This window comes from Epinephelus lanceolatus, chromosome 7 (genome assembly GCF_041903045.1).
Source record: "Epinephelus lanceolatus isolate andai-2023 chromosome 7, ASM4190304v1, whole genome shotgun sequence".
NCBI classification, from domain to species: domain Eukaryota; kingdom Metazoa; phylum Chordata; class Actinopteri; order Perciformes; family Serranidae; genus Epinephelus; species Epinephelus lanceolatus.
Window position 1 is genome coordinate 8,233,080 of NC_135740.1, and position 22,242 is coordinate 8,255,321.

Below are 22,242 nucleotides of genomic sequence, written 5' to 3' on the forward strand. Positions count from 1 at the left end.
ACGCGGGTCAACCTGTGGGACCCGCAGGTTGTGGGCTGTCATGTGCATCATTAATACAGATAAAAAATGAAAAAATATATTGATGGTCAGAGGATGATAAAGATACAATGACATCATTCAGCTATAACAGATTGCTGTGTGCTTGCTCTGAGTGTTGTGCGTGTTTTCCTTTTTTATATTACTGTGGAGTATCTCTACATACAGTATGCATGTTAGTGTGTGTGTGTGTGTGTGTGTGTGTGTGTGTGTGTGACCCAGCTGCTGCTGAGCTGCCCTCCCCCGATCTCCAAGGACGTTCGGCCAACAGAGAGTCAGCCCCCTTGTCTCAATGTCTCTCTACCTCTCTCACTCTGTACATGTCCTCTCCTCTCCTTTATGCCACTGTCCCTGTATCCTCCATGTCTGAGTCCACGTGTTTCTCTGTGTCTCTTCTTCTACATTTCTGTCCCCTCCTCTGTCTGTCACTGTCTTACTTTCTCCTCCCACCTCCTCTCCTGTTATCTCTTATCTCCTCTCTGTCATACTTGGCTGTCTTTGTTCCTTTCACCACTCTCTTTCTCTGCGTACCTCAGTGATCCTCAATAACTAGCTGAGAGCATTTGGAATTTGTATAGTAGAGCGCTCTAGTATCATCTCCCCTTATTCGCAAGGCTGGCCTGCCCCCTTGTGGCAAGAGTGACAACATAACTCAAGATTTTCCAATTAAAACATTTTTATGTAAAATAATGCCCTAAATATTCTCTGCCTCTGAAAGTACTGGGTTATTATCAGGGTAAAATAAATAGATTAAACAGATAATAGATTGAGCTGCAACAGTGTCCAGCAGCAGCCACAGGAATGCCAGAAAGGTTCCCCAGCAGAACATTGAAACAAGATGATCAGTGTTATTCACTTCACCTGTCAGTGGTTTTAATGTTTTGGCTGATCAGTGTATATAACAGTGTAACACTACTTTATGTATTGTGAGTACTTCTTGATACATCCGTGGTTTAGGTATCCATGGTGTTTGAATGTGGAGACAGCCACAGGCACACTTGCCTGTCACTTCAGCCCACAGAAAGGCCCAATATTGTTTGCTCACAGTAGCAGCCCACTGGGTCCACCCCATAGCTGCTCTGCCACCCAACCCAATCCAATCATAATGTACCACATTGTGTTCTCAGAGCAATAACTTACTCATATCAAAACATAATTACTTTTATTCCCTTGAAATTATAACTTTATTCTCAGAATATTCTGAAAATAATGAAAATAGATGGTAAAGGAAAACAGTTGCTCTAGATCTCTCTCATACAAGTTGTCTCTAAATTAAGAATCATAATAAGAATGGCTGAAGTTACGTGACTGTGTCACTGATATGGAGTACAGCTTTTGGTTTGGGTTGAAAATTGTACTGGTATCAATGATACATTTATTTTGAGTTGTTTATGGACCATTGAAGCTTATTGAGTGGTTTAGAGCAGCATGTGCACCCACCCACCAACACAAAAACAAAGAAAGAAAGCTAGACCAGTCAAAGGGAATACAAAAGAGAAGAAAAGGGAAAAAAATGACAACAAATTAATTATCTTATATGAAATAAGTAGGGGAATATAACATGGTATATTTCAATTTCGGCTTCCATATCTGACACAAAAGTTAAAAATGGTTGCCAGGTGGCAAAGAAGCATGCAGTTGATCCTTTGATAAAACAAAGGATTTTCTCAAGCTGTAAATAATACAATACATCCTTGATCCAACGTCCATACGTTTGAGGTGAGGAGTCCTTCCATTTACGCAGGATGAGCCTTCTAGCCAGAAGTGAGCAGAAAGAAACAACGTCCTCTTGGGCTCTACTTAAAGGCGCTGTATGTAAGAATGTGGCCAAAACGGTTACTGCACTCAAATTCAAAATACTGCCGCGAGTCATGTCCGCCCCCCTTCCCTACAGATTCGAGGTTGCTGGACAGCAGCATGCTGGAGACTGATTTGTTTGCCCACGGGCGGCTGCTGTGGCAGGGCCGCGTCGCCACGTCCTTGATCTTCGGTTTTCCAGCGGCCCGTTCGCTATCCCAGCTGCCAGACTATCACAGGGCTGACACATAGAGACAGACAACTATTCACATTCACATTCACATTCACACCTACGGACAATTTAGAGGCACCAATTAAACTTAACCCACTCTGCATGTCTTTGGACTGTGGGAGGAAGCCGGAGTACCTGGAGAAAACCCATGCTGACACGGGGAGAACCGGCAACCCTCTTGCTGTGAGGCACCAGTGCTAACCATCACATCACCGTACCACCCTATGACCAGAACATGTGACGTAAAATAGCCAAAGACTGTTCACACCTCTCAATGTCGCTGCTAATCTTATCCAGCTTAGCTCTGGATCAGACAAATAGAGAAACTCTTAATACATTTTTTGAATAGTGTTGTGCCACACCCCATCCGATATCTACTCTCCAGTGTCCTCCTCCCATCTCTGTTTGAAAGAGTCCAGAGCTTCATGGTTATGAGCATGGAATATTTCGTAGATTTTCAGCCATTCGTAGGGAAAGGGAACTAGAGCTTAGATCGGGCCCAAAAAATCCAGCCCGACCCGGCCCAAGCCTGTGCACGTTATGTCCGGGACTGGCCCAGCCCGTCCAATTAACTGTAATTATGGGCCTGAGCCCGATTTAAACCCGACATTTTTCAATAAGTTGGCTGTTATAATTAAGAGTATTAAACCACAAGTCTTGTTATTTGAATGACAGAAACATAGGATCTTAATGAATGGCGCAACACGGAAGCATGATTATGTAATAAAACAGGTGTTTATTTTAGGATACAGGTGGTGAAGGGCTGTGCGTGCACAGTGTTGCAACATTGTAACTAAGTTTGTTGTAATTTTAGGCTATGTGTCATACAAATTGTGGTTTAATTTTATTTTTTTATAATACTGTAGCGTCCGCCAGGACGTGTGGAAAGGATGACGCAGTTATTCGGCAATTAAACCACGGTTTATTACTGAACAGTACAGGTTACTGTTGGCCGTAACCACGCCAAGACAACCAACAAACAACAACTTAGCTGTAACTCCATCTGTGCACTCCTGCTCTCTCCTCCAGCTCGCTTATACACACACAGCACGCGCACTCACACAGCCCTCCTCATCCCCGTCACACTCGCACCCCACACCTCATTCAATCCCAAACATGCCATTAACTCACAGAACATTGAGATTATAACAGAACATTTACTGCAGGGTCGCTACAATACATAGCCTATAACATTATCAAATCATAGCTTAAAAAAAATAAAAATGTCATATCTGACCGGGCCTGGCCTGGGCCCGTCAGAGGGAGGGGGGCTCCCGGCCTGACCCGGCTTGGGCCCGTATGCCGGGTCGGGCCGGGCTCGGGCTCGGGCAGAGAATCTAAACTCTAAAGGGAACGCACATACAGGAAGGGAAACACCCGAAATAGGAGGCCACAAAGCTTCGGAGCTTTAGGTATCTGTAAAAGTGTACTATAGGGATGTCAGATTTTTTAATTAGCTGGTCAAAAGAGGCATACGTGCCATCAACATAGAGATCATATAGTGAGCTAATGCTATTGTTGTACCATGTGTCAGTTGCTATGGCTATCGTACAAGGAATAGACACTGAGTTCTTTGCCACTGGTGCAGCAAGTAAAGGGTCAATAAGTTTGAAATGGTGTCTGGACTGATAAAAAAAAACTTAATAGCATACTTTACAACTTGATTTGATGTGATATTAGACAAAGTTACTGTAAAGAATTTAATTTAAAGATTGTATCCCTACATTTTAACTTCAACTTGTAGTATTTGATGTCTTAGATTCTCTTTTTTTACTTGTGTATTTTTTTTTCTAATCCTTCTATATAGTTAATGAGCATTGTTGAATGGAGCATGAGCTGTAAGAGCTCCAATGCCAGTGATTGCTTCTCTGTAATAGGCTGCACATGACAATAAAGAACTCTCTTTCTCTCCTTATGTTATATACTGGCCACGAAATACACTTCAGTCATGCACGATTTAAGCTAAAAGAATATTTATATGGGGCAACATAGAACATAATAATTCAAACAAATGCATGAAAAGCGGAGGAAAACATAATGAAACTGTAGAAGCACTGCTGCTGAAATGTGATCCCTGTAGCTCAATTACAAGTCAGCAGTACAGCTCACTGCACCAGCACCACAGTTTGGAGTCCCTGGAGAATTTAAGGCTGCATGATGCTGGTGAAACAGTCCACTGATTCATTTCTATTGGATTAGTGGGAGCACGCTTCCCTCTTTTGTGTTGTCCTCTACCCACATGAAACACTGAAAGAAACACACTGATAAATTTCAGTATTTCAACAGGGATAATAAGGAAACTGCAGACATGTAGAATATACATTAGCATTACAATTACAGCAGGCCCAAGAGCATTGCGTGCCTAAGTAATTCAAAAGAGAGTACATGATTAAACTAAAGACATCCAGCAAACATAGCTTGATTTTCTTTTTCTTTTTTCTTTTTTAAAAACGACAACTGGTAGATTGTAATGCAAGATTTCACAAGTCCAGTCGTTTATTCCCACAAACAATATATTTTAGATAATTTTTAATTCATCAAAAAAATGTTGTGCTTTTATTTTGAAGGCAATGTTGCCTTACTTCCAGGAAGGATCTTTCTTGCTTGACGAAGTTTATTTACTTCCCCTTCTCCAAGGTAACCAACCTGTATACACAGACACAGAGGTTGTATCCTATAGTTACATAGTGACACAGACAGACAGATAGACAGATAGATAGATAGATAGATAGATAGATAGATAGATAGATAGATAGATAGATGTCTAATGACACTGACATTCAATAAGACAGCCTCCAATTAGTCCGTCATCCACAGGTATGTTTATTGTATCTGTATGTGTGTAACCAAGTGTGTGTTTGTAACGTGTATTTACATCAAATGTCCTCCTTATTGTCCAGCTTACAGTTTGCTATACTTTAATACAGGATTACACACTCACTAACCAGTACATTCATTTGTCTTTTATGAAACTCTGGTCATTCTGAGGCCATGGTGATGTTGCATTACACTGCATTGTATTAAAAGATACACATCCTGATTTTTTGTGTGTGTGTGTGTGTGTGTCTCCTCTGTGTGTCTCCAGTGTATAAAGATGCCGTCAGGTGATGGGAAAAGTGACATGGAGCGTGTGGGGGTCTTTAAAGAGATGAGCTACATCTCTGTAGGAGACAAGTACAACCCACCCACCAGCCGTAAGTATAGTATAGAATATAGTGTAGTATAGAATTAATTCACAAAAATATATATACCTGTATGTGATGAGAATTAATTAACAAGTTTTCTTAAATGACAAAACAAATCCTTTTAGATACATTAGTGGCAGGTAGCAATCCACAGACCATCCTCTTTGGGGGAATATTAGGGATGTAACAATAAATAAAATGTTGCGATATCACGATAATAAAATGTTTCAATATTGTTGTGGGACTTCGATGAAATTTACCACGAGATAACATGTTTCACAAGTATAGACGAATTCGGCGAGCGATTTGTGTATGCCGCCATTTTACGGCGGCGCCATTGCTGCGGTGACATGTCAGTCATTAATTCATTATACTCTCTACAATGACAGCATCATGAATAGCTGGAGTGATGATGTTAGACAGTGGCTTCCGGTAACTGATGAAGGTATCTTAAATGAGTACCGATATTAATATAGAGATTAATCATTTGTTTGAGCGATAAGCAGGAAAGATTAGAGTAGATTAGTAGATTAGATTAGAGTAATAGGGAGATTGCCGTTTTTCTGGTCATCGGAGGCCAGGCGATCAATAAAATGTTCTTGAATACCTAAAACAAAACACAAACACGTGTTGTTGTTGTTGTTGTTGTTGTTTTTAGTCACATAGCCTGTCTATAATGATTAAATGTCAAGCTGCTAGTTTGCTAACGTCAGCACACGTAACGTATGCTAATATTATATTACACATTGTTTAATGATACAGTCTGTTATCTCCCTAATACTCTAATCTTTCCTGCTTATCGCTCAAACAAATGATTAATTTCTATATTAATATCGATACTCATTTAAGATACCTTCATCAGTTACCGGAGGCCACCGTCTAACATCATCAATCCAGCTATACATGATGCTGTCATTGTAGAGAGTCAGTTCACAATGACAGCATAATGAATTGATGACTGACACAAGTCACCACAGCAATGGCGCCGCCGCAAGATGGCGGCATACACAAATCGCTCGCCGAATTCGTCTATAGCTACGTTGTGTTATTTCTCCTTGTCAAAAATTGCCAGGGCTCGACATTAATGCTTACCTGCAGGAAGTAAACTCTGTGTTCAGAGTAGTGTAGGCCTCATGCAGTTGTCTGATCGGGCAAGGGAAATGAATGGGATGTCAAATGTACCGTTATCTGAACATGTTCTGTTTCGCTGAAGCAGAGCTATTCCAGCTGATCTGCCTGCAGGAGTCTATCTCACAACCACCGTCTTTGGGTTGAGTCTGTCAACCAATCAGAAGCAGTGCTTCTGACTTGTTGACCAATCAGAGGCTGTGTTTCTGACAGTGTGGCAGCTCTGATCTCAAATGCACTTCCTCAATGGAAAAATGAGCAACCATCTTCTTTTTGGTGGAAAATGTTCCTCCAACCACCCAAAACTGGCTTTGTTTTGTTTTTTAAATACCGTGATATATATCGTATTGTGGATTTTTTTATCGTGGTAATATTGTACCATGAGTTTTTGCTATTGTTACATCCCTATAATATATGGTTCTAAACTCTCCATCACGAGTCTGTAAATTGTCCAGAGTAACTGGTACACTGTTTCTGGAAAGACATTCTGCTGCTCAGTTTTTACATGTAATTTTTATTGGAAAATCTCAATAGATAAAACCCATAACTGCCTGCATGGCAAGTAGTAAGCAAGAGCAATATTAACACAGTTTCATGTCCTCTTAACAGTGCATTAGCTAGGTGGTGGTGGACACAAAATGTCTTAAAATTACATGCTGACAACACGAAAACAATGCCAATTCAAACAGTCAAAGTTTTGGTGTGAAACAGTCTCAGTTAGGGTAGGTTTAGAGAACAAGAAACATACTTCAAGTTTAGGAAAAGAACATGGCTTGATTTTAAATAACTATGGGATGTGAGTGACATAAGCTTAGATACTTTGCATGGTTATGTGAAGTATCTACATAAAGTACTCTGCATAGTTAAATGAAGTCTGTAAAGTCATGTAGCTACGCTGACTAACAGTGGTCTCCTCGTTGAAAGTCCATGTTTGTTTGACCCATCCAGCACCCATGCTATGTGAATTTTCTGGCTCTTAATTTGTGTTTCCAAATACAAAAAATGGTCCTCATTGACTCTGCACTGGCATTGTTATTGTAACATATTACATACCCACCACCACCACATGATGCATTGTTAAGACTTAGTGCATATATTTCCATGAGATGGGGCTGGCACTAAATATGATTTTGGTGATATGGGCGAACTCACCTTTTGATGATGACACAAACATAAAACAGACATTGTATACACGTATTAGCTACATTCTAGCAAAGTTACATTCATACGTGTGGTGACACAGATGCATCACTCTATAGAGATCATCAAAAATATTGCAGGGTGCATGTAAATATGTGACGTCTTCCTTCTAAATCCAGGTCCATTTAATGAGTCGGCCTATCGTAGCCGACAGATGCAGGCGGGTGTGGCTAAACAACGATGTGCCCTGCAGAACGGCTTTTTTGAGAAATCCTTCAAACGGGTATTTGAACGTGAAGCACTGAGTGACCCGGTGAAACTTGCCCGACAGAACCGCATCCAGCAGGCCAAAAAGAACCTGGGCAAGGCGTTCCTGCCCTGTAATGGAGTCAAGAAGCCGTGAGAGAACACACACACAAACACACCACAGAGAACACACACACAAACAGTAACATACACAAAAATAGCACAAAAATGTTCTTATCCTGTTCCAAAACCACATACTCCTACATCTACTCATGTGTTGTATTTATGTCTCCTTCATTTCTCTCTGCCTCCAGCTGTGGTTCAGGTAGTTACTATGGGACTCTATCTGGACCGGTTGAATCCATGAGTCCACTCTCAGTCACCCGGAAAGTCAATCGCGCTCCTGGACGCAACATTGTCACCTCACCTCCCAAGAAAGGCAGTGGTTACAGGTTTATGGCAAGAAGTCTTTCTAGTTTAAAGCACATCATAATGTAATCTATTTGTTCTCTATACCCTGGAACAACTACAATACCAGAGTGTGTAAATGCATTTTTACATACAACTCAAATATTTGAAGATTTGCATGTCATGAATTATTTGTTGTAGGACAGCTTCTAATAACTAGCAATCACATGAATCAAATCCCAAAGCTTTTCTGGGAAGATAAATCTGTTATGAAATGTATCCTAATATGTAATTATCATAGTGTCACAGTCCTCGTGACAATGAGCAGTGTTGTGCAACAGACATTGTACAGAGAGGGACTTGACACTAGGATTTTGTGATCTTTTTTTAGACTTAAATATTTGAATTGCACTCATTTTTTATCTTAAAAACATACTCTGTGACAAGGATGCTATGGCTAACTCATGATAATAGCACAATATTTGCAGCTGAAGTAAATACCACGTTATCTCCTGCAGCTATCCCAATGTGACACTGTCCAAGATTGAGCTGTATGCCTCAGACCCCTATAACAGAGCCAAAGAAGCAATGAAGGTAACACAAGACGCTTCTGGATTAGTGTTACACCTTTGGGCCTTATTTTCTTCTTTAGTTTGGGCCATCATTTCTGTTGGTTATGTTAACATTGTAGGCTACTCACCAAATTACTGAAATTGCTAACATCTGGAAATACAGTGACTGCTCTCAGAAGAAGTCAGATGGGGCAACAAGCAAGCACATTCAGATGTTCAGAAGCCAGTTGCACAAAACACCTTAAGTTTTCTCCTTAAGTATGACTTAAGGGTGATGCACAGAATCCCTAACAGGGTTACCTTAGTGAAGTAAAAATGTTAAGGCATTTACTGCATTGAAAGATTTTACAGTGGTAAAATATTAGTTTCAATGATAACCATTTTTTTGCTTTTGTTCAAGCTTGTGATACCTTAAGTCCTTTGTGCAATGGTTTCTAATTTTAAGGGATTCCTTAAGTATAAGACCAAGATAAGGAGAAAACCTTTTAAGTTTAGCCTGTATAAGTTAGGGCCTTAAGGTGTTTTTGGATCAAAATTTCTGGGACCTCCCTGCAAGGAACTGCCCACTGGAGAGCTCCCCAGAGAACTACGTACTGTACCCTCAAGGGCATTTTTTCTGTTTGCATTCACATAGCCAATAGGAATGCTGAAGTGATGTACTGTAAGCCACCCAGCGGTTGGTAAAACAACATCACTTTTGCTTTGACAAGTCAAAATTGTGTTGTAGTTCCACCATCACATATATGCTCAGAAATCCCTAGACTTTACTGTTGGTCACTTTTTCAGTGTTTTTTCCCCCACTTTTTACATAACATGCTGTTGTTTGGGTTTTGTGTTTTTTGTTGTTTACATGGCTAAAAAAAAGTCCCTCAAAATTATGCTTTAAGAACTATGATTGTTCCTAGTTCTTATGGTGCGGACACAACAAGACAGGTGGTTCTTATCACTATGTAAAAGTTATATATAGTGTCTCCTATAGTGACATCTCACAGGGCCAGTTGATGAACTGCTGTAGCTGGCGAGCTGTTTACTTGCTCACCAGGCTGACACTAGCCAGTCACAACAACTCTCACAGCTTCTCTCTGTTTTCTCCCTCCAGTTCCTAGCATTTTGGTCACCATTGTACACTATTAAAAAATATTAAAGATGGAAAATAAAGCTCTCTAGGGTAATGAGTTCAGTTATAGTCAGTTAACTTAACATACATGTTCAAAAAACATGGGCTACTAGTACCATCGACTCCTGTCTCATAACTGTCTGCACAACTCTTTAGTTTTGAATTTCAAACGTTTGTATTTGTGTGCACTATACAGAAAGAGGCAGCAATCCATCACTCCAAGATAAAAGATGGCCCCTTTAAACTCAACCTTCACCCCAGAGATTACTTCCAAGGTAATCCATATCGCTCTGACAAGCCACCCCCACCAGCAAACAAGTCCCTCCCAGCTGCACAGAAGGTCTCCACAGTTCCCTTCAAGCCGTCGTCCCCCAGCAAAAAGGTGATTATCCCTCTGTCTGCTGCAACACATCAGGGTTAGAAGCAAATGTCTGAGTGAAAAATCAATTGCTTACCATTCAGTGACATTGATCTGACATATGTCTGTTTTTAATAATTTATCTGGGTGTGTGTGTGACTGTATCTTGTGTTAGATTGGAGGAATGAAAGCGGGGACGTTTGGCACTTATCCCTCACATTCTGCAGATCTGTACGTCATTCGCCGTTCCAAACCAACCAAGCAAGAGCCAATCTTCCGTCCTGTACCTGGTCCTAAGAGCATACCTGTCAAGAGTATCATCACTGTCAATGTCAACAGGTTTGATCCCTGTCTCTATTATTGATCTTCCCTTTCTCTGTTCTCACATGGGGGGATTTCAAGTGACATAAATCACCCTCTAGAGATCACAATGGCTTCTCCTTATTTACAGTAAAGGTCACAAATCTAAGGCAGCATCCTTTTGGAGGGCATTTCTAGTTAGTGGAACTGTCTCATTCTGAAGCTGCATTAACTGACTTTTTGGCCACAAATCTACTTCTACTACTAGATCATGGTTTGGTTTAAAATAAGTATGTTTGTTACAGTATTATTGGTAAATGTAATGTCACAACATAAATACATAACGTCAGTGATGTGCTGCCCATAAATAAGTCACATGACCTTACGTTAAAACAAGATTGACAAGTTTAACGTGGGACAGGAACAACCATCTTATGGATGAAAGTCCTGTGTTTGTTTACCCATCCACTTCCCTCCATCCCACCCAGCTTAGACTTTCTTGCTCTTTCTACTATGTCACTTGCTCTCAGTGTCAAATATTGCCACTGACAGGTTTTCATTGGAGTTACTTGAAAGCCTGGTGCGTCTCATAAGCAAGCTGAATGGTGCCATTCGGGGTCTGCATCACTTGCCAAGGGTCGTGAAAAAGTTTCCCTATTTGACAACCTGGTAAATTGTAAATGGACTCGCACTTGTATAGTACCTTTCTAGACTTCTGACCATTCAAAGCACTTTTACACTACATGTCACATTTACCCATTCATGCACACATTCATACCCTTTGGCGGAGTCACCTGCTACTCAGTTCAAGTCATAAGGCCTGTTTCCACTGAAGAAGTTCCTGGAACTATTTGGGGGGCAGGAACTTTACAGGAACGTCCTCTCGCTCGGCCCTCTCAACCACCGTGTCTCCACTGAGAGGGCGGAGTAGGAGGAAGGTTCCTGTAAAGTTACTGGGCTCTGGATGTGACGTATTCGTTGCGCGACCATTTTGACCGGGGTGACGCAGCAAAGAAACAAACAAAGAAGAACAACAACAAAGGAGAAGAAGCAGAAGTACGAAGCAGAAGTAAGAAGAAGAAAGCAGACATAAGAAAGACGATAATCAACATGGAAGGAGCTGAGGTGGTTGCTGGGTTTCTGGCGTGTCTCTTCGTTTACATGGCGGTGGAAGCTATGAACGAGCTAACCCTCGTCTGCTGAGTTTTAAAAATGCCGGCTATTTTGCCGCTTTCTGTTGACGTCACATCCCACCTTGAGTGTATCCAATCAGCACCAAGTAAACCCCAAGCCCCACCCAGGAGTTTTTCAGGGCCGTTCTGAGTGCCTACTCCAAGGCGGGGACTTGTTTAGCACCTGTAAAAGTTCGGAACTCTGTCCTTCGGGGGTGGTTCCTGCGGTGGAGACATGCACCAATGGCCCCGGCCCCGTAAAATTACCCCGAAGTTCCTGCGGTGGAAACGGGCCCATAGGCAATCACACACAGCCATCGGGAGCAATTTGGGTTCAGTATCTTGCCCATGGATACTTCAACAAGTGGACAGGTGAAGCCAGAGGTCGAACCACCGATCTTCAGATAAATGGACGACCCACTTTAGCTCCTAAGCCACAGCCGCCCCACCTGGAGATGAGAATGAGCCGCTTTAGCTGCTAAATGCACCACTAGGTTCCCCATAAAATCCAGGCTATATGAATTATGACTTTTGTCTATTGTGAGCAAAAGAGGAAGTAGTGTGTTGTAGATCTGAATTGCACTGCTAAACAACAGCCTGGGTCCATGTTTACTTCCTGTCAGCTGATGTCATTAACATGCACTCCAAAGAAATCCAACAGGATACACATAAGGACCTAATTACCTTAAAAGGTAATACACCTAACAACACAGAGTCCCATCATTCAGTAGAGGCCTGCTGGTATTCAAGTACCGCATGACATGCGTGCAACATGACTAATATTCTTTTATTAGTGTTCATGAAGAGTTAGTTCAGTTCATTTCATGTCCATATTTCTCACGGATATCCTGTGTAAGAGGACACACAAGTATATGTGTTTCATTTTGTATGCCAGTCTTACAGCAACACACACGTTGTTCTGGTGGTGTGCGGCTCCACCTCCCCATTTCTACACACAGTCTATGAGAGGATAACCGTAACCATGTAAAAGTTATTCTCAGATGGACTTCAGTATAGGGTGTATTGTTGGTATAAAGTGGATGATCAGACATATCCTGATTAATGGCTTGTTAGTCCTGTATCTTGTTCCCTTTTTAGAAGTACATTTTTCTGTCATCTCTCTACAGTCATTCTGAATATGATCTCGTTTCCATTGTTCATGACTTGATTCTCTTTTCTCACCATTTCTTGAACATACCACAAGGGGTCACGTCAGGGACCAAGCAGTGAGGCAATGAGGAAAACAGGAGTGTGTTGGGAAAAATAGGGTTTTTATTTACCCAAAAGATGCAAAGTGGTGCAAGTGGTCAACAACATAGAACTATATTCAAACTAACAGCAACAAAACAAAGTGTTAACTAAACAAAGTGACCTAACAAAATGAAACATGAGGGAACACATATAGTGGCTTGCCCAAACCATCTAACATAAAAAGGGGAAAACAAAATGGACGTTTAACTAGAACTAATACGAAGGAGAAAAAAAAACCGAACTAAACCCAAATTCCCCCCCTCTGACATGGCAGTAGGTGGTTTTGCCTGATGAGCTGGCCACAGGGTTTAGCAGCTTTCTGCCCTTGGCCATGTGTTTGCTTCTCAAAGAAGAGACCTCCCACCAGCACTTTAAAAAAGTTAGCTAACTGTAACCTAAACCATGATCTTCTCCGAACCACGCTGTTTTTGTGCTCCTGCTGACTGAGGCCTCAGATCAAAAAGCATTTGTGTGTGTCATTGTAAATGTAAAAACAATGTGTGTTGTTGTTTCGTTAAGTTGACTTGTTGGCCCTGATCATAGAGTGATGTACCTGTGGTGTGACTTGAATGTTAAGGATTTTTGTTCTTGAAATTAATAAATGAGTAAAAATAAAATTCAAGTTTAGTCTTTGATACATTATAACTTTGACATTTTAAAGACAATATTAGTTGAACTAAATGTGGTATGGTATTGTATCAGAGTCTCTGAGGAGAGCTGTAATTTAATCTGCCAGTTTTTGCAAGATAAATAGTCAAAACTGTGCAAAAAGTCAGTATAAAGAGAAAGACACACACTGAGCTAAATCTTTTTTATTTGTTTTTTCTTCTGCTTTTTCAGGAGTGTGAACTCTGCAAACTACACCTCAACCATTCCAGCTGTGATGACCTTCTGACTTCATTACCCATACTGCACCAGCACTGGCTGACTTGAGTTATTTTACTACTTCTGTGTTTTTTTCTATCGGCCACAGGATTCATACAGATATAATGCTTTAAAAAATGTTTATCACAAAATTTATTTATATAGATGGATCAAAGGATTAATTCAATTGGAAAGTGTTTTTTGTTTTGCATCTTTGTTTCATTTTCTCTTTCGGGTATCTTTGTAATGGATGTTGCACCCAATAACAAACAAGAGATCAAATAAAGCTGAGAAGTTACTTTGGTCTTGCACTGTGTGACAGGATGCTTTTACAATGAGACTTTATGGAAAAGAAGAATTACCCATGATCAGTACAACAGTATGTCTATGCAAGTTGTTTACAATGTTCTTTTCAAAAGAACTGGATGATGGTTGTTTGGTCCTCGAGGTCAGAGAGTTAGTGCTGATTGACACTGACTGATGTGTTGCCTTGTGTCGCCTCATGTCTTCTATTAAACGTTGTTCTTAAACACACCACAAACACTATGTGTGAAATTGTATTTTAATGGATCTTTTGGTTTCAGCAGTATTTGGCGAGTTAAGGTGAGAATGTGTTGCAATGCTTGCTATGAGTATATTCAACTTATTCCATGTTGTAGCTGATTCATATGATCTACAGGTAGATACAGTGTAAGAGGGTTGGATACTGTTACATAATTTATGACATAACTCACAACAAGCAAGTTACTGTATCTTTATATAAAGAATTATATGCAACCTGCTAAACGGTCTTTCCCTGCTGGAAAGCGGTGGGTTGCCCCCTCTAGGTTGGGAGGGAGTTGCATCCCCAAGTGAAAGAGTTCAAGAATCTCATGGTCTTGTTCATGAGGGAGGGTAAAATGGAGTATGAGCTGGATGGGCAGTTTGGCGCGGCCTCAGCAGTGATGCTGGCACTACACTAGATCATCATGTAAAGGCAAGACAAAGCTTTCGATTTACCAGTCCACCTATGTCCAAACCCTCACCCCTGGTCTTGAGCTTTGGGTAATGACCGAAAGAATGAGATTGCGGATATAAGCAGCTGAAATGAGATTCCTCTGTAGGGTGGCTGGGCTCAGCCTTAGAGATAGGGTGAGGAGCTCAGGAGGGAGCTCGGAGTAGAGCCGCTGCTCCTTTGCGTTGAAAGGGGTCAGTTGAGGTGGTTTGGGCATCTAATTAGGATGCCTCCTGGGCACCTCCCATTAGAGGTGTTCCAGGAAAGTCCAGCTGGTAGGAGGCCCTAAGGGAAGATCCAGAACATGCTGGAGGAATTACATATCTCATCTGGCCTGGGAACGCCTCTGGATCCCCCAGAAAGAGCTGGAAAGCGTTGCTGGGGAGAGGGATGTCTGGAGCACTTTGCTCAGCCTGCTGCCCCTGTGAACTGGACCTGGATATCAGATGAAAATGGATGGATGGATGCTAAACAGGACAAGCAGTAGCTTAAGGAAAGGTATAGTACAGCACAAAATCTATTGCTGATAGGGCAGCAATGAAATTAACCAAAACATAAGCAGAAATATGAGTATCTAACTGTTCTTAGAACCTTTTTTTAAAGGTTGCAAAATATATAACCAAACATTAGAGAACATTCCCTGAAAGTTAGCTGTTTGCTGAGTAAGTTTTTGACTGCCTTCTTGTTGTTAACATAGCTAACTGTGGTACCATAGTCAAAGGTTTTTTGCAAAAATCCAGGTTGGAGCCAGTCTGTTTCTTTTTATTTATTTGGAACTTTCCAGTTAATGGCTTCTGTCAATGAACTTCTTGTCACTACACCTCTCCTTACAAAATGCTCAATGTCCATTCAGATTATATTTTGTAAAATTAAAGAAGAGGTGGCAAATACTTGTTTCTGTTTCGATACACAAAACTCACCAGAATATTAAGCCTGTCTAACCTCATCACCTCTGGTTTCCTGTACCTATCCAAAGCAAAATTTTCTTACTTTCTTACTAACATAGTATGTATAACAGGGTAGCAATACCAGTTCAATTGTACATAAAGGAATGTCCAAAAAAGTATCCCCTGTGGGTGAGTTTCATCTAGTATATTTCTGATATGTTTTGAAAGCATTTTTCCATCGTAATATGAATTTCCCTCAAGAATATACTGTTCTTTTTTTTAAATTTAACCTTTATTTGACCAAAAAATAATTTATTTTTCAAGAGTGTCCTGGCCAAGACAGGCAGCAACATAACTTACAGACAGACAACATGGAAGAAAAATACAGAATAAAAGTGTCTCAGCTCTAAAACAAACAATATAAAACACAAAATGAGATAACTAACCTACAGAGAAAAGCCAAAGATTATGTTAATATGTGCTGTAAGTGAAACATACAAACACAAGAAGGGCAACTACACATGATTACAAAGACCCCCTAAAATACATCGTGTCACTGACATATAGATGATTGCGTACAAATTCCTGCAACAATTCTTTGGAATGGCCAGAGGAACCAGTGAGTGTAACTTAAGTCCTTCTGCTGAAGATTCCACATATAAGGAAATTGTCAAATCTATGGCTTGCAATTGTGAAATTCACCAGCAGCTGAGTCATCAGTAACAGAATTACTCAGAAATTGATATCTAATATTATATATTATTTCACGATGGCTTTGTTTTCTTGTATTACTTGCTGAATGCTTTTTCAAGTGTGGCGTAAATACATTTGGGTGAAATGAGCAGAGCTTTACTGGAGTTCTGCAGGCTGTTGTGTTGTTCAGAGGAAAATGGGCAGATGGTGCATCTGTTCGTTCGACGATCTTTGGGAGAGCTTCCCTTCCCACAATGCACAGCGGCATAGTACACTTCATAAATCTATGCGCGACTTCCGCTCGGTCTCTCAGTCTACCAGAATCATGGCGCGTGGATCGGTGCAGAAATGCTTGTCAGCTAAGGTGAGTAATTCATTACTTTAAACAAGCGTTAATGTAATGACGTAATAACTTACGTTACTGAATCATATAAACCGTCACGAGAGAGTGAACGGTTAGCTCTGTAAAGTTAATGCGGTTACTTTATTTCTGTGCAGAAGTGGCGGTTGTATGTGAGCTCGTTGTGTCCTAAGAAGTTAACATTCCCGCCAAAGCAGCCTGAATGTACAGTAACTGTTAATTCATGGTCTAGAAGCCAATTACTGTTCAAAGGGATGCACGTGCGCAACCTCGAGCACGTGAGTGTAATAGGATTGCTGCTAGCTAACCGTCCCGCTCAATATTTTCGGTGGAAAAGAGTCCGAAGCAACAAACTCTAAAACTCAAGTGTTGTGGGAATATAGTGAAAGATGTATGTAGTAACAAAGGCTTGCCCTGTTTGAGTTACTAGTAGGAGACGGTCCTAAATGGAGACTAGGCAACGACGTCATGGCGCAATGCATTCTGGCTAACTACTTTCCCGTTCGGTAGCGTTCCCCAGTCCGGCTGGCCTGTGGGAGATAAACGAGCTACAATTTGTGTTTTATTTTTTTAAGTTCACATGAAAATATAGCAGGGCAGCATACACCCAGCTTCACTGTTAACTGCAGCACGTTACCCCGAGTCTGTTACACCAACACCTGTCCCCCGCAAAACAACGTTGGGTAGGAACTATAGTTAACACTCACTTGAGGCTAAGGGGACATAAAGTAGCAACTAAAGGTACACACGAAATTATATTAATTGAATAACGGCTCATGTGCTTATAATAAAGGAGTAATTACTGAATGTAATAGTATAAATTTGTAAGTCCAAAATAACAATGTAGGATTATACCTGCTAAAGTCATCATCATGCCACAGTATTCTGTAAAATATAAATTTGAATGTTGACTTAGTTACCTCCTTTTTAAATAACACAAAAATATAATGTTTAAAGTAACTAAGGTTACATTAGTATAAGCTGCAGAATGCTTCAAAAACCAAAGGTACTAAAAAGAACTGAAACAGCACAAAGGCTTCCTGGGTTTATCTTTAACTGATCTTTTTTTTCCTCAAGATGAAAAACTTAATGTCATTTTCTAATATGATATGGTTGTTTCATACTGACTTTTTAATAGTGAGGTTTTATTATGTGTGATGCATGATTGTTGACAACAGAAAGGTTGGAGCTAAAATGCACCTAGCTAAAATTCTAATTGGCAAACTTTGAGCATTAATTTATGTAACGCTACAAGGTTGCAAATGCATATAATGCCCTTGAGATGCAAAGAGATGAGTAACTATACCTTACTGTAGAGTCTGTACCCAGTTTGTTTGACAGGTTTAAACACTTGAAGGCTTGACTGTGGCCTTCATCATTGTGCACCCATGTGACATTCATTTTTGTCCCTTTCAGAGCTGCAGCGTCTCCTGATGAGCAAGTGCTGTATCATATAGCAGACACTATGGGATAGAGCCACCAACGGGAGTCCTGCCTTGCCTTTGGGACTAATGGTAAATATTCAGAACTGTCATTTAAGTATTATAAAGCATTAGCTACCATGCTATCACTTTTGATGTGGAAGGAGAGCACAGATTTAATGACATGACATTAAGAGGAATGATGACAGCAGGTGCATTGTTTGGGGATGGGCCTCTGTCTCTGCATGAGGCTCTGCTCAGGTTTCTCCCAACCTTTCATTCAGTTATTGTAGCGCAACCCACATTATCGCTCCCTCCCACCCCAGCACTCAGTCAGCTGACCAGGTGATGTGTCTGGCTCAGTGTTACAGTGCTGGTAGAGGAAGTCTCTGTGCCTGCTTGTAGCTCTGCGGGTTCTGTTTTAGAGTCTGCTGCTTCTGAGTTGTCACAGAGCATGGCCCAACGAGAGTGGCCTGCCCTGATCCAACAGCAGGGCAGGCCTAGTGCAGGGCCGCACATTGACATACTGACACCATTAGGGGGGCTTTTGGGTATGCCTTTTGCTTACATTGTTGATATGCACTAGTGGAGCCTGACAATAGGCGACATGTTTCTCACAGGCTCAAACCCAGATAAACCTTTAACTTGGATTACATTGCCTTGTCCTGATGAGGGTTGCATTTTGGCTTTGCTCATAGGTTTAGAGATTAAAAAATGACCGCAATTTATGCTGTAAAATATGCTGTCAGTAGGTGCCAGTCAAGATGGGAAATGCAACAAATTGAGAGTTGCTAATGTAACTGAAGTTCTATGAATTCTGGGTGACTTCCAGTTCAATCTGAAAAAGTACCATTCCAGAGACGGCACCATTATTTTAATAAGGCAAGCTAACTTGTATTAAGACAGAAAGCATGTGCCAGTTCGATATTAACATTTAGATGTAGTTTAATATTTTTACAAAATATATTCTAAACCAAGCCAAAATTGCAGTTAATTCTTGTTGTTCTATTATGTTTAATAACCAGTATTAAGTTTGACAAAGAACCCTGCAGTTCCTTGAGGCTTCACTCATTATCAAGATACATTTTAGACTGGCAGCATTATATTTATCGATCAATTGAGGAAAAAATGTGTTTTTTAATGCCATTGTGGAGCCCTAAATGCACTTGCTTGTTACTGAGGTCTTCTCAGGGTTCTGTTTTAAACCAGTGAGTTAACTTAGTCAACTTGCCTCGTGTTTTATAAACTGTCACTTACTACAGCTTGTTCAGACACTTGTTACGTTATTTAAGTCATAATTAAAAGTGTGGCACTCACATTTTTTAAATTGCACTCTTTCAAATCCCCATGCTGATACAAAAGTGATTAATGGGTCCAGCCCCAATACAAACTGACAGACTGTGTCCCAGTTCTGTCTGATTGATTGATTTTACAGTTGGTTTTCATAGCAAGGAGCTCCATTCACATCTGACACGTTGGCTCAAATTCCTTTAAACTGTTACTAAACCAGACAAATGGGACCTGGTACACTTCTCTTTACACATTACTGTTTTCCTTGTGTTGTAGGCAGAGCCTCTTGAAGCTGCTCAGCGTGGGGCTGACTGTCATGCTGCAGGCTGACTGAGGGTAAGTAGCAGAACCACTTGAACCGTGTTTTTTTTTTTTTTTTTTTAATATGAAACGATCATGTTTCATGCTGTGATGACTCAATATAACACATCATGCTGACAAACACCGTGGTGAAGCATAAAAGCTCTGAGCATAGCAGCTGACAGACAGCAGTGATCAGTTGTATGGTTTTAGTTTTACTGATTGCTCTTTTCTCTGCAGGAGCATGTGGAGCAGCTGGCCTGCAGGGAGAGCAAACTTCTGGAAAAAAAAAGAAGTGAGACTGAACCAGGTATCTATGACATCCTGCCAGTTTGCATACAGTGTGTATAGAAACAGTGTAAACCCAATCATGTACTGCCGTGGCAGAGACCTCCTCCTCTCTGCTGTGGAATCTCAGTATTGGGAGAGAAACCTCAGGACTTTGGCACAGATTTAAGTAAAAACCATTTACCAGAACCTGACTGAAGACCTGAAACACACTTCTGTTACAGCCCATTAAACTAAACCTTGGTATGTGCTGTCTGGTAACACTTGTGCTTTGTGTTTCTAGTGTGGTTGGTGTAATCTGCCGGGCTGGTCTGGATGAGTGGATATGTTCCTGTCTCAGTCCGCCTGCTGGGATGTGACTGGGCTGCGGACAGTCATCAGTACACCCCTACGGTGCAACCATGTCTGCAAAACTTGGTTTAGGCTAGAAACAAGTTTATAAATTATGAAGGCATCACCTACATTAAACATCTACATAAAATAAGTTGACCGGTTTTTCTAGAATATAAAATCTGTGGTCTGAACTAAGTACATCTGAAATCATGTGCACATGTTTGAATAAAGTTTAATTGTGCATTATCACAATGGTCCTGTTTGGTGATTGTCATTAGTTTTTCAGAGTTGACTCAAGGCTTAGAGCTGTAGGTAACTTTTTTTTAGCAAATATTGCATTATATAAAGATATTTGTTGTAGCAGTGTCCTGACAGTAATACATGAGGCAGACAATCTGAAAAGAATCATGCTCCTCTGCCTCCATAGTTCTAATAGCATTTGAAAGAATCATGTTGACAACCAATCAGAGCCTACGAGTATTGAACATACCTGTCAATAACTGCTCATTAACTGTAGTCAAACTAGGAAACATTGAACTGTTCAGCAGTAAAACCAGAGTTTGCTTTGGCTGATGGGTGGTGCTTAGTTTTTAACATGGCAGCTGCCATAACAGAATCTTGAGTCATATTTGACCAGCGCCTAGTTTGCAATTCACAATCAGTGATTGACAGCTGCTTGTAAGATGAAGAATCCCAACAATTTATCTGTACAGAATGTAGGATTTAGAAAGTAAAATGGACTTTTGAAGGTACAATTTAGGCGACAATACCATTAAAGATGTAATTAGATTTTGAGGGGACAGAGTGTCAGTGTTTGATTGGGTGACAAAAGAGAAACCAGTGCAGACTATCTCAGTAAAATCTTCAAAAAGCCTCCAGCAAAGCTTCAATCCTCAATGCCTATGTGCAGTTTCACATAGACTGACCACATCAGTGAGTAGAAAAACGTGGGACAGACAGAATGACTGACTGACAGAATGACACACTGACAGTTTCCGTGATTATGTACAGCATACCATACCATGACTTAGTCATACCAAAAATTAGAAAAACAACAACATTGGGCCACAGGGGGAGCCACAGCGATCTGTCGCATTTTAGCCATTTTGAAGCATTTTTCTGTTGTTATAGCGCCACCCAGTTGCCAATTAGAGTTAAATTTCTCCAGTCACCTTGAGGCGTCCTGTTCTACATATCTACCAAGTTTAGTAAAAATCCATATGGCGGTTAGGCCTAGATAAGAAATTAGCTCTCTAGCGCCCCCTTTTTGTTTGATAGGGTCAATAATGGAGGGGTCCCCTCAGATTATGTGTGGTCATATGCCTACAAAGTTGCGTGGTGATCGGTGAAACCCTTGAGATGTTATACACCTTTATGTGATGAGCCACGCCCTCCGCAATATTCATTGCCTTATAGAAGCTCAGTTTTAGTAAGTTTTCCAACTTTTGCCAAGAGGGAACTTTAGATATTGGTCCCTAGATTATGTTAACCGAGTTTCATGCAGATCGGTCAAACTTCCTAGGAAGAGATCGATTTGAAGTGTTTTTCAAAAAATTCAAAATGGCGGAAAATCAATATAACTGGAAGTTATGGGTTCTTGGGGCAAATTTGTTCCTCATGAAGAGAGGCACCTCTGTGCAAAGTTTCATGTCTCTACGACATACGGGGCATGAGATGTGCCCATTCAAAGTTTGCAATTTCAATTGGTTGGATTGACCAAGTCAGTGAGAAGAAAAACGTGGAACACACACACACACACACACACACACACACACACACACACACACACACACACAGAGTTTTCGTCATTTTAAGATATACATTAGATGCCAGTATGTGCCAGTAGGTGGCGGTGTGGTCACAGACAAT

The 22,242-nt window shown here is 40.8% G+C and overlaps 1 protein-coding gene, 1 long non-coding RNA gene and 1 other non-coding gene across 3 annotated transcripts; all 3 read left to right on the forward strand.

Annotated features, from left to right (window-relative positions):
- The first annotated feature begins 4,771 nt into the window (after nt 1-4,771).
- Nucleotides 4,772-13,967, forward strand: cfap96 (cilia and flagella associated protein 96). The gene is made up of 8 exons (XM_033633769.2): nt 4,772-4,882; nt 5,151-5,259; nt 7,698-7,917; nt 8,079-8,216; nt 8,691-8,766; nt 10,058-10,243; nt 10,395-10,558; nt 13,783-13,967. The coding sequence occupies exons 2-8, from the start codon at nt 5,160-5,162 to the stop codon at nt 13,835-13,837; spliced, it is 939 nt and encodes a 312-aa protein (XP_033489660.2). The 5' UTR covers nt 4,772-4,882; nt 5,151-5,159; the 3' UTR covers nt 13,838-13,967.
- A 2,676-nt stretch (nt 13,968-16,643) lies between these two features.
- On the forward strand, nt 16,644-20,619 carry LOC117261241 (uncharacterized). Its single transcript, XR_004502017.2, has 5 exons — nt 16,644-16,744; nt 18,158-18,255; nt 19,729-19,788; nt 19,993-20,062; nt 20,324-20,619. It is a non-coding gene; the product is annotated as an uncharacterized LOC117261241 (long non-coding RNA).
- Nucleotides 18,484-18,682, forward strand: LOC117261513 (small nucleolar RNA SNORA74). The gene has a single exon (XR_004502046.1). It is a non-coding gene; the product is annotated as a small nucleolar RNA SNORA74 (small nucleolar RNA).
- Nucleotides 20,620-22,242: the final 1,623 nt, after the last annotated feature.

What these genes read in the sequence shown, in the direction of transcription:
- cfap96 (XM_033633769.2), top strand. Translation starts at nt 5,160, where the DNA reads ATGCCGTCAGGTGATGGGAAAAGTGACATGGAGCGTGTGGGGGTCTTT. An exon ending in GTACAACCCACCCACCAGCC is followed by an intron (nt 5,260 to 7,697) that starts GTAAGTATAGTA and finishes TTCTAAATCCAG; the next exon opens with GTCCATTTAATGAGTCGGCC. An exon ending in ATCACTGTCAATGTCAACAG is followed by an intron (nt 10,559 to 13,782) that starts GTTTGATCCCTG and finishes CTGCTTTTTCAG; the next exon opens with GAGTGTGAACTCTGCAAACT.